The sequence below is a fragment of the Anopheles ziemanni genome, chromosome X (assembly GCF_943734765.1).
Source record: "Anopheles ziemanni chromosome X, idAnoZiCoDA_A2_x.2, whole genome shotgun sequence".
Lineage (NCBI taxonomy): Eukaryota > Metazoa > Arthropoda > Insecta > Diptera > Culicidae > Anopheles > Anopheles ziemanni.
In genome coordinates, this window is record NC_080707.1 from 14,818,965 (window position 1) to 14,834,749 (window position 15,785).

The 15,785-nt window shown below is 42.8% G+C and overlaps 1 protein-coding gene across 1 annotated transcript in view; it reads left to right on the top strand.

Moving 5' to 3' along the window:
• The window catches only part of LOC131291137 (netrin-1-like), an 83,508-nt gene that overhangs the window by 24,789 nt on the left and 42,934 nt on the right, over positions 1 to 15,785 (top strand). The window contains exon 2 of the mRNA XM_058320329.1: positions 14,191 to 14,379. Within this exon, the coding sequence (XP_058176312.1) occupies positions 14,191 to 14,379 (189 nt within the window). The remainder of the gene's footprint in view (positions 1 to 14,190; positions 14,380 to 15,785) is intronic.

Below are 15,785 nucleotides of genomic sequence, written 5' to 3' on the forward strand. Positions count from 1 at the left end.
CCGCGTATCGGCGCTTCAGATCTGCACCAACATCGAACGGCATTTATGACTCGGCCGGGTCCATCTCCGGGCGATTCCATTCCGGGTTGGTTTGAAAAACGGATACCAAACAAAAAAAAAAAAAGACACAAAGTTCTCCGGTTCCAAAGGGCCACCCAAGGGATCCACATGAGGACGCACAGGCTGGAGTAGGGGAGAACGGAGCTAGATGCACCGGTGGGGTAGTAGTCGGCATATGCATTTAAAATGTATATCAACTAATGTAATACATTCATTAGCGAAAACAGCTTAACACGTTGACTGCCAAGCGTTTTTAGGACACTTTTTTAGTACAGTCTTGTTTAATAAAATTTGTCTATAAAATGTATTAAACCGACGCTTTGCGAAGGCTAAGCAAATACTTAGCTTCTAAAAGAACTGTTATTAAATAGTACTATCATTTTTATGTTGCATTTTCATTTATTTATGGGTCAAAAACTTTTTAGAACTAATGACAGCTGGCTAGCAAAAATGATAGCCATGGCAGTCAACGTGTTAGAGCAAATAAAGCCTGAATTCGTGTAAAATAAGTTTCAGTTATTATAAGTGATGAGCTGAGATATTCCAATCAAGCAGACATTTATGAAGGATCTACATTTGTTATTCAACGAATACCGAAAAGCATTTGCATTCTGGTTGTGACAAACAATACTGAAACATTCTCAACACACCTGGTTATGTGCGGCTATCAGGTTATCAGGTTATTCCAAACTCATTCTACTTTTTACTGTCTAACCTATTACCAACTCCAGGTTGTAATTATTCGGGATCCATAAATCACAAATACTGATTTCTCTTTAACAATACGAATAAATAGATAGTTCTCAATGAATAAGTTTTGAACTCCGACAATTTTAACACGTTGACTGCCAAGCGTTTTTAGCACAGTTTCTTAGTACAATCTTTTCTAATAAAATGTGTCTATAACATTTGTTAAACCGATGGTTTTCAAAGGTTAGGCAAAAACTTAGCTTCTCAAAGAAATGATATTAAATAATACTATAATTTTCATCTTGCATTTTCATTCATTTCTGGGGCAAAAACTTTTTAGAACTAATGACAGCTGGCTATCAAAAATGATAGCCATGGCAGTCAACGTGTTAATGATGTTTTGTTTTACTTTATCGTACTTTGGATTGATTAACTATTTCGGTTTACGCCTTTGGGTTGTAAAATAGATCTGCACAAATTTGGGGTACTTTTCATCCAACTTATCACATTTTTCGTTTAGGAGGTGCATATTGCCTCACCTTACCGTACACACATTCTGCAGCAGGTTTGGAGTTTGCTTTGGAGTAACATGAAGGGCCGGTAGGTTGGGTTCGTTGCAAGGAAAGTTTATCCTGGTACCAGATCAAGCTGTTCCCTTACTGCACTACCACCAAAGGTTTGTGTTACAGTGTTAGACGTCAGATTCACAAGTGTTTCTATTATTTTTAAAATCGTAAGAAACTTAAATTACTTCTACTAGTTTTTCTAGACGAATGCCTCAATTCCGGGTTTTAAAGAATCAAATTTAGTTGACAGATAAAATCGGATACGACCTTCCGATCAATGTTGATTATCTTTTACAATAAAATCAGATGACCGACTTCATCTGTCAAATCAGATACAATTTGGTTCGTCAAGATCTAACGCGTCGCAAAGGACCTCCAGGAAATTTGTCAATCTTGGGCAAATACTTACGGAAATCACAGTAAATTTGACTTTGTTACGTTGATATGTCTGCGAAATAGAGCAACTTTTAATATAGTTCAATTTGGCTGTGTGTAAACAAACCTCGGATTGCCTTAAAAACGTCTTAAGGCATACAAACGGTTTGACCACCACCAACAAAAACCAGAATGGAGGTTTATTGTTCTCTCCTTTTTCGAATCCTCTTGCCTTCAAGTCTCGATGTCGGATCCAAACGTTTGACCAAAACCTCGAGCGAACGGACCAAAAAGTAAGAGTGCGGTGACACAAAGTTGACAGATTAAATTACCCGCCTCCAACACGTAACACGCAAAAGTGATAGAAATCTCGACGAGTGACGCCGTGCAATCGTAATGAGTGCCCCCCCGATCGAACACGGACGTGTAGTATGTGCGCTCGATTGGTGGCACGTAGCACGGTGGAAAAGTGAGCAAAGATTTTCCGTGCACGACCTGTCACCTTTCGACAGAAACTGTCATCGCAAACTTGATTCGATTCCCGTCCGTTTCGCCCTTCGTCTGCCTTTTTGCACACTTTATCACAACTTGATGGCGATGAAATGTCACCTGAATGTCGCCGGCTGGCTTCCCTTTAGGCATACCATAATTTATTTGGGTGTGCGGGATAATTGATTAATAGTGTTAACAGTTTTGTTCGGGACAGGTCGCACTGTGAATACCGAAAGTTAAAATTTCCAGGGTCATTATTTATTTTTATTTAGAATTTTACCAATGGTGCGAGAACATCACACAATTCTCCCCGCAACGTGATATGACCAAATTTTCACACCTACACACCTGCTGATGTGCATCCCCCGTAACTTTCTCCCTCCACCACATTCAACATTACTCCAACGACCGCAGACCATTTTCCGATAGCGTGCCTGAATTTAAATCGATTGCCTGTTCGGGATGTCCTGCGGTTAGGGAGCCGTTTAATAGGGAAGATTGGACCATCAGGGAAACTACTGCACTCCATCCCCTCACCCCCCCCCCCCCCCCCTCCCCTGCTAGTATCGATTGATCGGTGATTGGTGGCTACTAAAATATGCAGCGCGGAAAATGGAGCAACAAATAAAACGGTGGCGGTGAATCGGACCACAAATCCTCCCGTAAAGGCTGCTACTCGGACGCTCCAACCAAGCCGACCAAGAGGGGGGGGGGGGGGGGGATGGGGATGGTTGCAACAGGTTCACAGCAAAACCACATCGCCCCACCCAACTCTCACCCGAAGCTCGCATGGTTAGAATTAGACTCCATTTACGGACGAATGATTCCGCTAATTGGTCGGCGAGTAATCGGAGGGGGCGCCTGTAAACAGCACACAATTACTAGCCTGTAAATCGGTCGGACACGGGAGTCTTCCCCAACTCCACCCCCACCCCCGGGGAATGTATGTAAATTTCCCCCAGGATTTCAACAAAGCGGCGTGCAGCGCTCGCTTGGTCGGAAATTGCAAAATAAAAGAAACGAAACTGTCAAAATGGGGGGGGAGGCTCAGGGAAACAATATTATTAATTTCCTGTTCCCGCCCATTCCACGGCCCCCGCCCCGGAAGCCACCAAACCAAATTGGGAAACGGGAGTCCATCAGCAACTGCCCGGTTTAAATTTTATTTACGACCTGAAAAGGAAATCCTTTAAAATCAACGTAATAAATATTATCTTTTCAGCATGCACGGCAAATTAGTACTCTAAACAATAAAATAAACAATAATTTCCCTACAATTGTCAACTGTTAACAAGCGTTGGCTGCCGAGCATGTTTAGAACATGGTTTTAGTACACTCATTTTTGACAAATTTTGTTTATAAAACAACTACTTAGACATGCTATTAAACCAATAACGAATAGACTAAGCATCCGTAACGACAATTTATTACAACTACTGCATCTAACTGCAATATTAGTGGAATACTATATATGTTTTAACGCACTTTGTTGTCACGCTGTTTTAGTACAATCATTTTTGAAAAAAATGAAATAAAATATATCAATCGTTTAATCCAAGGAAACCAAGAAAGAGCTAAGCTTCCCAAAAGATATGTGTTTGTAATTACTTGCTTCGATATTAGTGCACTACTGTATGAGTGATTTTGGGTGACACGACAGTCAACGTGCTAAGTTCATTTTTAGTACAATTGTTTTTGAAAAAATTTTGTTTAAAACTATTTAATCAAGGTTTTTTTTTCATCACAAAAATACTTTTTATATATTTTTAAGTAACTACGTTTTAGAACTCTTGCCATTTGGCTATCAAAAATGATATAAAAGTGGGGAGTTATTTTTTAAAAATTCCAATAAGAGTAAAAATTATACAAGGGTCATATTCCTGAAAGATGTTACAAAGATATCCATAACTAAATTTGTATCATTCAAGATACCTCCAATGGAACTTGTGGAACATTGTTCCATACGAAGAGCTTATATGACTTTTTTTTATATTGTCTGATCACTAACAAAGATTTTAACTACTTAAATTATTCCAAACCCATTTGAAAAATAATATTAAAACTACTTTGCTTGTCCAAACCAAATTGTGAACGGATTAAAGGATGTAAAATTGTACTTAAAAATATTCCCATTCCTAAAGCAAATCGATGTAAAGCATAAAAAAGGAGAACACTTTCCGACACTGGTCCAGGCGTAACATAACTCGATCAAAGAGCCACCCCCCCAGAGCAGTAGGGAAAATATCCTGACGAACCGATTAATGGCAGCTTCCGGAAAGCTGTACTCCACGGTTTTTTTTCCGGGGAAATTGGTTCGAAGGGTGAAACCTCACGGCAATCATTTGATCATCCGGAAAGAAGAAGGTGGGAGGGGGGAGGGGGACATCCGCCATTCCTCGCATTGCGCGTGAAGCCATATTTTCCTGCCCAGAGGGGAGGAAAAGCGAATCCATACGTTGGATGTTTCCCCGCGGATGGGAGGACTTGAACTTGATTCGTTTAATCCGGCGTTCGGTGGAATTCGACCCGTTTGCAAATCGCTTTGCATCGAGCGACGTACGACATCCGGAAACACATTAAATTTGATTCCTTCTTGCTCGCACAGGGTGTCCTGTGCCGGTCCGCTTTTTTTTTGCGTTCGCCAAACCTGGAACGTTTGGAAAAGGGGGAAGGGTCTAAAATCTCGGCTTAACCCAAATTTCCTGTCACTGTTCAGGTGCGGTGTGGAATTTATATCGTGCCACCGATTTTTCCCGAAATGGGTATTTAAGAGATGATGAGCGACAACCCAAACCACCAGATCGCCATTTTTTTTTTCGTTCGATAAGAAGACTCGAAAGGGAACGGGGAAAAAAGCGAACCAATTCGTCTCCGCACACCAACCAACGAAACCGACGGGCTAAACGGTATCACCTTACCTCGGAGCCTTTGGGGAAACGGACGACAGACTACTTGAGTGATTAGCTACCGACGGCATACCGATTCGGATGCGAGAAACGTGACTCGACGCTGGAAGTCGACAATGAAAAACAATACCAAACATCGAGAACGTGCTCGCGCCAGGGCGGGGGGGGGGGGGGGGGGGGGGGGGTGACGAAAGAAAGCGGGGGTTGGTGGATTGAAAGAGCAAACCGTTACCCAACCAATTTCAAACCGAAGTCCGGCACGTAAAACATGAGCAAACTCCCGTCAAAAACTGATGATCATAAAGCAGAGCAGAGTGGGAAATGGAAAAAAAAAGAAAAAAGCGAAACCGTATTATGAAACGTATAAGTGCCTTACAAAACGGTATAGAGCGAGAGAAAAAGACAAAACCAACACCAAAACAACGAAAAACAAGTGTGAAAAACATAAAATGAATTATGCTATTCCCTTTCGCCCGCGAACGTGGCGCGGTACGATTTGTAGCATAAAATATTAACTAGAATAAACAAGTGAAGGCACACACCAGAGCCTTTTGGAGCATGGGGGTGTGGTAGAGGTAGTGAGGGGGAGGGGGGGGGATGCAAGTGGGAGCGGGGAGCATAAAATTTGACACTCTGCCTGAGACGCCACTTCGCCGGAATAGCACGCACTCGGGCGTACTACATCTCGGGCAGGCCAACCTTCACATGTGAAGCTAGAAGTCATTAAAATGGCTGTGTTCCCAGGCTGGCGTGCGGTGCCCAGGCCTGGTCACCACCGTGTATAGTCGGGTACCCATTGCCGTACCATTTTCGTTCGTGGTCAAAAACTCTTCCTTCCCTTTTTTTGAGCTACAGAAATGGAACTCTTCTCAATGTGCCCGGGTTTACATTGTGCTGGATCCTTCACCACATTTTCGGCAAAAAACAGGAGGGGGGAGGGGGCCTGTTAACAAGGAGGGGTGATGGCACAGCATCACCATGGTCCATGATCAACATCCGCGTCGTTGTCGACATCGTCGTCGCACGTCCAAACCACATCAAAGTAAATTACCTCTCGGTGGCGGGCGGTGCGCGGTTCATCACCACCAAGCCGTGTGTTTTTTTTGTTTCTACCCTGTTTGTTTACCTTTCGGTACAAATCTCCTGCATCTCCCCCACCCCCTACACCCCCGTTGCGGTTCCCACGGCGAACGGCACCCACATGTGATACGTAAACGAAACGCGCGACATTTTTTCCCGACCAGATCTCATTTTTCGGACGCACACACAGGTGCCGCCTGTCGGTGGTATGGTGATCAAGATGGCGGGTACCGGTGGAGGGGCGGAGGTGGAATTGGATGGGATGGCAATGTTTATTTGAACAGATTTTTAATCATATCGCAGGGTGTCACGCGATCCTCATCCCATCGCGGTCGGACGTCGGTTGACGCGGTGGGTAAACAACCCCTCAGAGGAGGAGGAGAAGCTCATGGATGATACACGCCTCCACACAGGGTGATACAATTGCACACCCCTCGACACACAGTGCATCAGTTCTTCACCTATTCGCAATCTTTTTAATTGTATGTCTAAAATAGTATAGCAAAAATTCTAGAGATTAACCAACCTGGGCATAGCAAAGAGCTTGTGGAGTTAGCTAACTCCACTATAACTGTCCCAATTTAGCTATAATACGGTCGAAAAAGTGACGAAAACAAGGTCGGCGTATTAAATCCAGATTGTTTTCCCAATCATTATAAACGTTTGTTTAAGATTTGGAAGGGGTTACCTAAATGATCATAAAATTGGGATGAGTTCTCTTACGTCACAGTCACTTCCAATAATTTCGTTCGCTACGATGACATTTCACAGAATTGTTGATTAGATGCTCAATGTTCTGGGTATCTAATAGCAGTTTTCATGTTTAACACAGGTTGCATTGTCTTTCAAATTTCGCTTATACAAAATGGATAGTTGTACGATGGAGTTTTGGAAAAAACACTGAATTCTCAAAAGCTACTCAAAAGTCCGCCTCAAAAATAAGTTTGATAGTTCTACTTTTATAATTTAACAACTTTCAGCAATTCAAGAAAACGTCTACTGTGTACAGAATTGTGTTACAGAAAAAACTGATATGTTCTGGGAGCTCCTCACAGACCATAACCATTAGTTCTTAGACTATGAAGATTTCTTCTAATACTGAACTAATTGGTTCTTCGACATTTAAGGCAGATTCATATTTCTTTTCGTAAAACACTCTTCAAATGCAACTCTGTATTTGAAATGAGGTTCCTTCCGGTATTTTTGTTGGATACTCAATTTCCAAGCATGGCTAAGTATAGTTCGAGAGTAGTTCGAGAACATTCCAGTGAAATTCGGTGTAACAAATGACAAATCTGGAGACTTCAATGAGTCTTCCTCGAGAAGGCTGAAGGAGTATACCAAATCGGACTCGATCGAAGCTCAATACCGTCACAGGTGTTGAGTTTCAGTCTCTTGAGCGTCACCTGAACTCTACAAAAGTTACTATAAACGTAGATGAATGTCATATCAAGCTATTTAGAATAAGCTACTTCCCGCTTCGAAAAATTTTTAGTATTGGATTCGTCGTGTTTAAAGCATTGATTCAGTAAGCTAGTCAAGAAGAATCAACTCACATCCCCAGGACCAGGACTAAAAGCCTTTGAAGGAGTTGTAAGTAACTCTTTTTATTCCAAAACCGACTCTTTGCAATCGCTCTGACTCGGACTTCGTCACAATTGGGCGAAGCGTAATTCGTGGCGAACGGCATCTGCTTGATTGAAGCTAGGGACGCCCTGTACACCCACCCCCAAAGTAGGGAAGCATCGGCGAGTCATGCCTCAACGATTGTTTGGATAACCATGGATCCGATTTCGAATGAGTGCTCGTTCACCGCTCGTCCACTGCTTTCTTTGGGAAGGAAGTAAACAAAACAGACGGCCTCGGTGCGAAATTCAACGTCTTCGGAGTTGGGGACCTTCCGTTGCGCGCGTGAAGATTCCTCCACCCCGCTCTCCACGCTGAGAGTGCCCTGAGTGCGGGAACAAAAGGAGGTTAGGTGGGTTCAAGTGAGCAGATTATCATGCGACCATTTATCTTGATTAAACTGCCCCCGGGGGCCTCCACCGGTTTCGCTTCCGATACATTTATATATGCGTGTATATTTATCCATCTGTCCCCATGCCTCGTGTGCCCACGGCCTGCTTCCTGCCCTGCCCCTCCCCTTTACCCATCGCGGTTCGTCGTAATTAGATTTGAATTAAAGCAACTCATCGTGGGATGGCACGATGTGCATTCACAAAACCACGGCCTGCTTATTTCCCGCGGCCGGTGAAGAACCAAACCGAAGCGTTTTGATTTTTACCCCCTTCCCTCCTTCACCTCCTTACGCTTTCCATTGCTCCAGAAAAAAATAACCACTATTTCCTGAGACGTTTCTTTGCTTCCACACACTCTTTCTCATATGAACGATCTGCCAATCGAAACCTGCTTCCCACGTTCCGTACCCGAAACTGCGGGCAACGCTAACACCATTCGGGCAAAGGTTTCGCGTGCAACACATGAATAGGGTTGCAAATATGTAGAGGAAAGTGTGTTAAAAAGCACCAGCATGATTAGAGCCCAGTCGTGCAGTTTGCAAAAAAGAAAATCAAACCAATCCTAAGGGGCCATTTATTCATAAATATGCCCACGTTTTATATAATGTATTCTCTTTTTTTCACTGATGAGTAATATTCAAACAACTGTGATATATTTGATACATTTTAAATCCTAATTTTAATAAAAATGATTTTATTTAAAAACAGCGTTGCGTATTAGGGTAGTTTTCCTACTAAGAAATATGTAAAGAATCTGTTAACATTTGTAATGTTGTTTCCTGTTTTTTAAAGATAAACTCTATTTTAATATTTTTACAAAACAATAATTCTTTTTTTTTTAATCCAAAGCTACATCTGAAACAAAAATGTCAAATGTTTTTGTTCGACCAGTTCCGAGAACCAACTTGACTAATCCTTTTTGGGGATCATTTTGACCCCTATTTTTAAAATGCTATAACTTCACTATTTTTAAAGATTTTTCCAACCCGTTACATTTTTGTATATTTGTTGATTATCTTTTGACGTTTTTGGTTGTTTGATGCATTGCTTCATGATTCCAAAGCAATATATTCTAGTTTTAAAGCAGTCTACAAGGCCTCCCGTTCTCCTTCCGTTTCTTTCTTGATACCTTTTTCACTTTGCGACCTGGAACAGCGATCGAGTTATTTACCTTAAGAAAGGGTTGTTGTTGAATTACTCAAATTGGTTTGTTTAGATTGATGGAATATGTTATTCAAATTTATTATACTTTTCTGAATTTGAAATTCACCTTCGGACAAGCAAAAGTTTGTTACATCTTAAACGTCACCTATGCAGGCACGTTACCCTTTTCTGACACACCGAATTGCCAAAGGTTAGGTTTCATCGCCGTCGTTAATTAAATCTGCGTATCGTCCCCGACGGATCTATCACTTTTTCGCGCACTGAACCGAAAATTTCATAAATAAATATCTGGTCATCGTGCCGAGGAAAGCGTGGTACCACTCTCGATTTTTAAGCCCGTTTTCCTCCCCTTTTTGCTTAACTTGTTCTCTTCTTGCTAGGAACAGGTTGTTTGAGTCACGCTCGGTTCGGGCGTTGTATGCTCGAATTTATTTTTCCAACCCGAAAAAGAACCGACCACGCGGGTTTGGTTCGTTAGCCGCATAAAAATCCATCACCACTCGCCGCATAATCGTTCCTTTTACACGCTACACACTGTACACTCCAGAGTCGTTTACGGGAAGTGAAGGTGCAACCGTTCGTTCGGCCACGTTCCGGCACTGAACCTTGAACCGGCGCGGGGTCGGAAAACCTAGCCGCTACAATGTGTGCGCAACGTTTTCCCACCCGCACTTCGGAAAGTGCATTCCGGGACGGAGGTGAATTATTGGGTGTAGGTGCGATAATTGTGGCCGTAAAGTTTGGCGAACGATGCATCAACCCGGCAGCTCGAGAAAAAGTCCAGTCGGTTTGCTAAAGTGCGGCACTTTAGTCTCCGAAAATAAAAGCAAGTAATTTTAACTCATTCAACTTGCATATCTGAGTAAATGCACGCGCATTTTAAAAAGTAATAAAGATCAAAAAGTTACTTCAGTGTAAATCATATTAGCAGCCATTATTCTCTTTACAACTACAATGAACAGTTGTTCATTGAAGATACTTGATTTTTAAGATAAATTCTCTGTTCTGCCAATGTTTTGTTTCGGTATGAAAAACTGAAATATAATCTTATCATCATTTTCACTCGAAATAGGTTCGCGGGCCAAAACGTAAAATTGATTGGATTGATGAAAATATCTTCTTATCAGTGTGGTTTGATCTTAACAGTCAATCAATCATAGTTTACACTTTAAATATTTTAAATTTATATTACTTCTATAACATTTACAATTTCAAGTAAAAGAAAAGGTGTCTCGATCAATCGTTTTCCAAATATTAACGAAAGCAAATCAAGTTTATTTAAATATATGTTGTTGTTCAACACTATTAACACGATTTTTGGTGAAGATTTCAGAAAAGTAAAGGTGCATTATAACTACAACTAACTTATTGCTCCACATCTGTTATTTGATTTAGAATGCTCTTGTAATTTATCACGTTTGTTTTCTATGAACACTATGTATTCACTTGTTTTGAAAAATCTGTGTAAAACCTTTTCTCTTGTTCACCGAAATATATCGGCGTGATGTGGATCAAAGTTGGCTATCACTTTCTTTTAGAAATTGTTTAAATTGACGTTTGTTTAGTTCTTTTGAAATTCGCAGCTCGTGAAACCATTAACAAAAAACATTTTGCTATCCAAAACGAAAGCCAAACTTCGATTTATTGATCCAAAGGGGTCGTGGGCCGCTCCCAATGTTCTTGCAGGTCCCATGTTAGACATCCTTGATCCAGCTTATCATGTTTTCTAGTCAAATAATCCGTTTTGTATGCAAAATAATCAATTATTCCAGAGGTAGTTGTCAGTAATGATTTTTGTTTTGAAAATTTTCCTTTTTAAGGAAAACAGACTCATTTTTCATTTTCTAACACAATTTTAATTCAACTGGGGTAAGAAAAAACAGACCTCTGCCTTAGTACTCGATAAAAGAAAGATAGAAATGATTAAAAAGAATAAGAAGCACCGAGAACAAAAGTCCTACCTGCTTCTCCCCTAGCGATAATAATTCCTTTGAAGCAAGATTTATTTGGAAACATTTTATGTTAATGCTGCATTGCACTCAACTCGCGGCTCAATAACTCTGGCCGAATTGCACGAATCTAGAGCAAGTGCATGTTTTCCCGCGTGCCTGTCCATTTTCTTCAACCCCTTCCAGTCGCACACAAAAAAAAACTACAACGGAAACGCAAAAAAGCAACCGCCAAGGAATGCCATTCGCCTGAGCTCACCGAGCATCGAGTTGGCAATGGAACTGCAGATGCGCTGGTTTCCACAAATTGTCACAATTTATTCGATTCTTGAACCCTACCGCCGCCTTTACCCATCCCTCTTACTCTCCCCCCGGTTTATCCATTGCGTGCCGGTTTCGCGTTTACAACCGAACGCCCGTTGGCGTCGACGTGCGTGCGTGCGTGCGTGCGTGCGTGCAAAATATCATCACCGATGGATGTGCCAAAACGGTCGCGAAGCACGCCATCATATGAGACGCGAGAGCTGCTCCGCCAGGGACACGGAACGCGGGGCACGGAACGTTTGAAATAATCATTGTTTACATACGAAACTGTCACAACAACTGTCCGGGACCGAAACGCCAATTAGTCAGACGCCCGGGCGATGCAGTCGCCACTGAAGTGGGGATCTTCCTTCCTGTTGGTCTCGTCAAACGGTCGCTAAGAGACCGGAAACCGGGCTCCAAGCGGGTTTTTGGTTGGCCCGTCGACGGCACGCACAGTGGGATCGGTGCGGACAGCCCGGTGGCTGGAGGGATTTTACTTCGACAACAACATTTGAAAACATTTTCATTGGTTTACCGGATTTCATAACGTTCTGCTCGCAAGGCTGTTAAGAAATTTTATTTTGTTTCGGTTTTTATTTTCAAATGTAAAAAATATGTACCAATTAAATTTTAAGAAGACTTAAGTCTGTCTGGAGGGAGATTGTTTTAAACAATATTCGTACAAAACTAAACACTCGAACATTTATTAAAAATGCTTGAGTACTTAAACATTAACCTTATAGTTGAATAAACTTGACAAGATTCATTTTATTTGTCTTGTTGTAACGCATTAAATGTATGAAAATAAAAAAAAACATCACTTTTACAAAAACACAGCTAAGTTTATTGGAAGCATGACCATGTCGCACAATAGGAAGAAGTCCGTGATCCATCCAAATAGGTTTTCCAACAACTCTCGTCTAAAGCTTCTTCTTCTTCTTCTTCTTCTTCTTCTTGGCGTAACGACCTCTTGGTCATGCCTGCCCGTTAAGGGCTTACGAGACTTGTTTCCCTGTTGTACGTGGATAGTCAGTCCTCTCGTACAGGGGAGGTTCCGGTCTCGGTTGGGATTCGAACCCACGCCGTCGAGGCGGTGAGCCCCGGCGTGGGCCGATTTTCTAACCGGCGCTACCGCTCGGCTGTCGCGGACCCCCGTCTAAAGCTTATCCTCTTCGAATAGGATTTCGCTTATATTAAACTAGCTTGACGCCCCGGCAAAGCTCGGTGAAGAAAGGGTTGAGAAAAGAATTATACCGTGTACCTGCATGTTATGTTTTGATTTAATAGTTTAAATAACGTTACAATTTAAGTACAATAGTTACAAAATGTTAAATGTAAACATTTAAAATGGAAATCGGAGTTTCCAAAGTTGTGTATACCTTGTTGAAACTATGGTAGATACACTTTGACTTATGTTTACGTCAAAGTACGTTCAGTGTTAATAAAACTTTACATTATTTTGTTAAAAAAATAGTGGTCAAAAAACTCTTCAACAACAGCTGCAGTGCCTAAATTGAATCTGTGGAAAGTTTCAACAGCGACGGTTCAGTATTGGTCGAATTTTTATCGACAAAAATACCCATATTATGTAATAGATCAGAAAATATGTAATAGATCAGGTCTTCAGATTGATTTCAACTATACATGAAAAGTGGCTAGCCAAAAATTGTACGAACATAAAAGAGACTTCTCAGCGTACCGTTGCTCATTCGAACAACCATAAGCGTTCATGGGAGACAAAATGTTTGAATAAATCTTTGGGTCGTTAGTCCACCGTTTGCCCCACCGTGCGGCGACACCAAAGTACGCCAGATTGTGCGTTTGCTAGACGCTCGCACGACATCGCCGTCTGTCGCAGCGTCGTTTGTTGGCGCGTGTACATTACTTTGAATAATTAACACCACTCTTGCTCTGCCCTCACCCCCACCTGCGCCCCAAACCCACCACTCACTCAACCATCTATCACCGATGAATCCCGGGCGAAAGGTTCCGGGTTCTTCCTGTCAGCCTCCCACCGGGGCCCCAGGGCATGCCGACCGGAAATTAAAGATTAACTACGGGGTAACCCATTCATCTCGGGCGGGATTTTATACTCCTTTCACTCGCACACCTTTCGCTGCTCCACCCTCGCCCACCCATAAACGGAGGGTGGATGTGGGTTGCCATCCGATCGCTTAATCTTACATTGCCAAGCATCCCCAAACGCCTTTGGAACCGATGCCGTTCCGAACCGCTGCTTTGTCCGCCATTTCCGGGCTCAGTTTGCAGCGCGGGGAAGGGAAGGACACGCTAAGCCACTCGAGTGCTGTTGAGCCACGCATGCGGATCCCTTCATCCACACCGGAAGTGACGTCCCCACCCAACGTCAACTGTCAGAAGATGACGCTTTCGTTTTCTTCACCCTCCGTTCACGTGTTTTCAAGACACGCGTGGACTTCCTCATGATATCTGTAAAAGCTGTCTATATCTGTGTGTTTCCTTCGCATCCCCCACCACCAACACCTATCTCGTCGTTTTGCCAAAAGTTCCAAACTGTGATAATACAATATGCACCACTCTCTCTCTCTTTCTCTCTCGGTCCCAGTCTGCAACTGTAATGGGCACGCGCGCCGCTGCCGCTTCAACATGGAGCTGTACAAGATGTCCGGCCGGATATCGGGCGGGGTGTGCCTGAGCTGCCGGCACGCGACCACCGGCCGCCACTGTCACTACTGCCGGGAGGGATTCTACCGCGACGCCACCAAGCCGATCAGCCACCGGAAGGTCTGCAAAGGTAAGCACCACCGTGCGTTTGCTCACATACAAAGAAAAAAAAACCAATACTAATCGGATGCCCGGAAGGAATTTCTAAACTCTGGTATGAGAGATAGCTAGGTACCAAGCGCGGGAGAGATGAACGATAACGTGGTAATCTGTTTGCCTTTTTTTTGCCACCGCCTCAAGGTAAGGTTGTACATCTTCTAGCCGCGTAACGGTGACTTATCGCAGAACAGTTTCACGCACAGCCACACCAGTCACACAAAGGAACAGTTGCGCCTTAATCCCTAGATACACTGGGAGAAAGAGAATGAGAACCCGGAGGGGGGGGGAGGTTGCTCAAACAGTGATTTTTCATCGCCTGGAGATGAAAGAGATTTCATCAAGGTACATTAATTAATGAAGATTTATTACGCGCAGCGCGCTCGAGGCGCCGCCACAACAGTTCGTCGACCGAACTCGGGTTCCCCGAGCGCGCGAGTCGGTGTTTGCGGAACACCGTGGCCAGTTTAAACATTTGCCCGGGCAAATAGATATCGGCCAACTGGCACGAGCCAACGAACTGTGTCCTCCCTCCGCGGGGCAGTTTTCAATCGGTGTGCGTAGCTGTTTGGCAAACACACCCCGCAACACTGCTCACTGCGGAAGAACAGGTTTAAAGCTGATTGGAATCGAAAGGGACAAACAATGCCTCAGATATTGGAGCAGATTTCTGAAACTAGAGCCAACCGAATGAGATCCACGGTATCTGTTCCTTAATAACTCCTGCTTATTTGGGATACAGCTGGCGTATTCTGAGTTTTGGGAACTGAGCGAGGAACCTTTAGGTGTTTGGAAACTCGAGTTAAATACCAAAAAGGTATACCTGACATATACTGAGTATTCCCACCCAAATAAGTGCCACTATTTCTATTTCTCAAAGATTCCAACTTTTTTGGGATGTATCTAGCGCATGTTGAATTCCGGAGACTGAGTGATGAAGCGATTCGGTTTTTGAAAACTAGAACCACCCGAACAAGTGCGCCTTAATTTCTATACGTTAAATACTTCAACTAATTTGGGATATATCTGCTGCATGCTCCATCTTGGGAACTGAGTAACGAACCACTACGCTGCTAGTAACTAGAACTACCCGAATAAGAGTCAATGTGTCTATTCTTTAAATACTCCAACAAATTTGAGCTATATCTGAATCTTGGGAATTGAAAAACGAACCGTTAGGTTTGAAGAAACTAGAACCAACCGAATAAATCCCTCTAATTCTATTCATTAAATATTCCTTCTTTTTTGGGATATACCTGTCACATAATGAGTCCTGGGAACTGAGCGACAAACCTTATAGACGACGAATGTCTTGCCGCAGTAATAGATCGCTAACTAAATGGATTGCAGAAGATCAAACTCTTCAATCAGATTATGTAC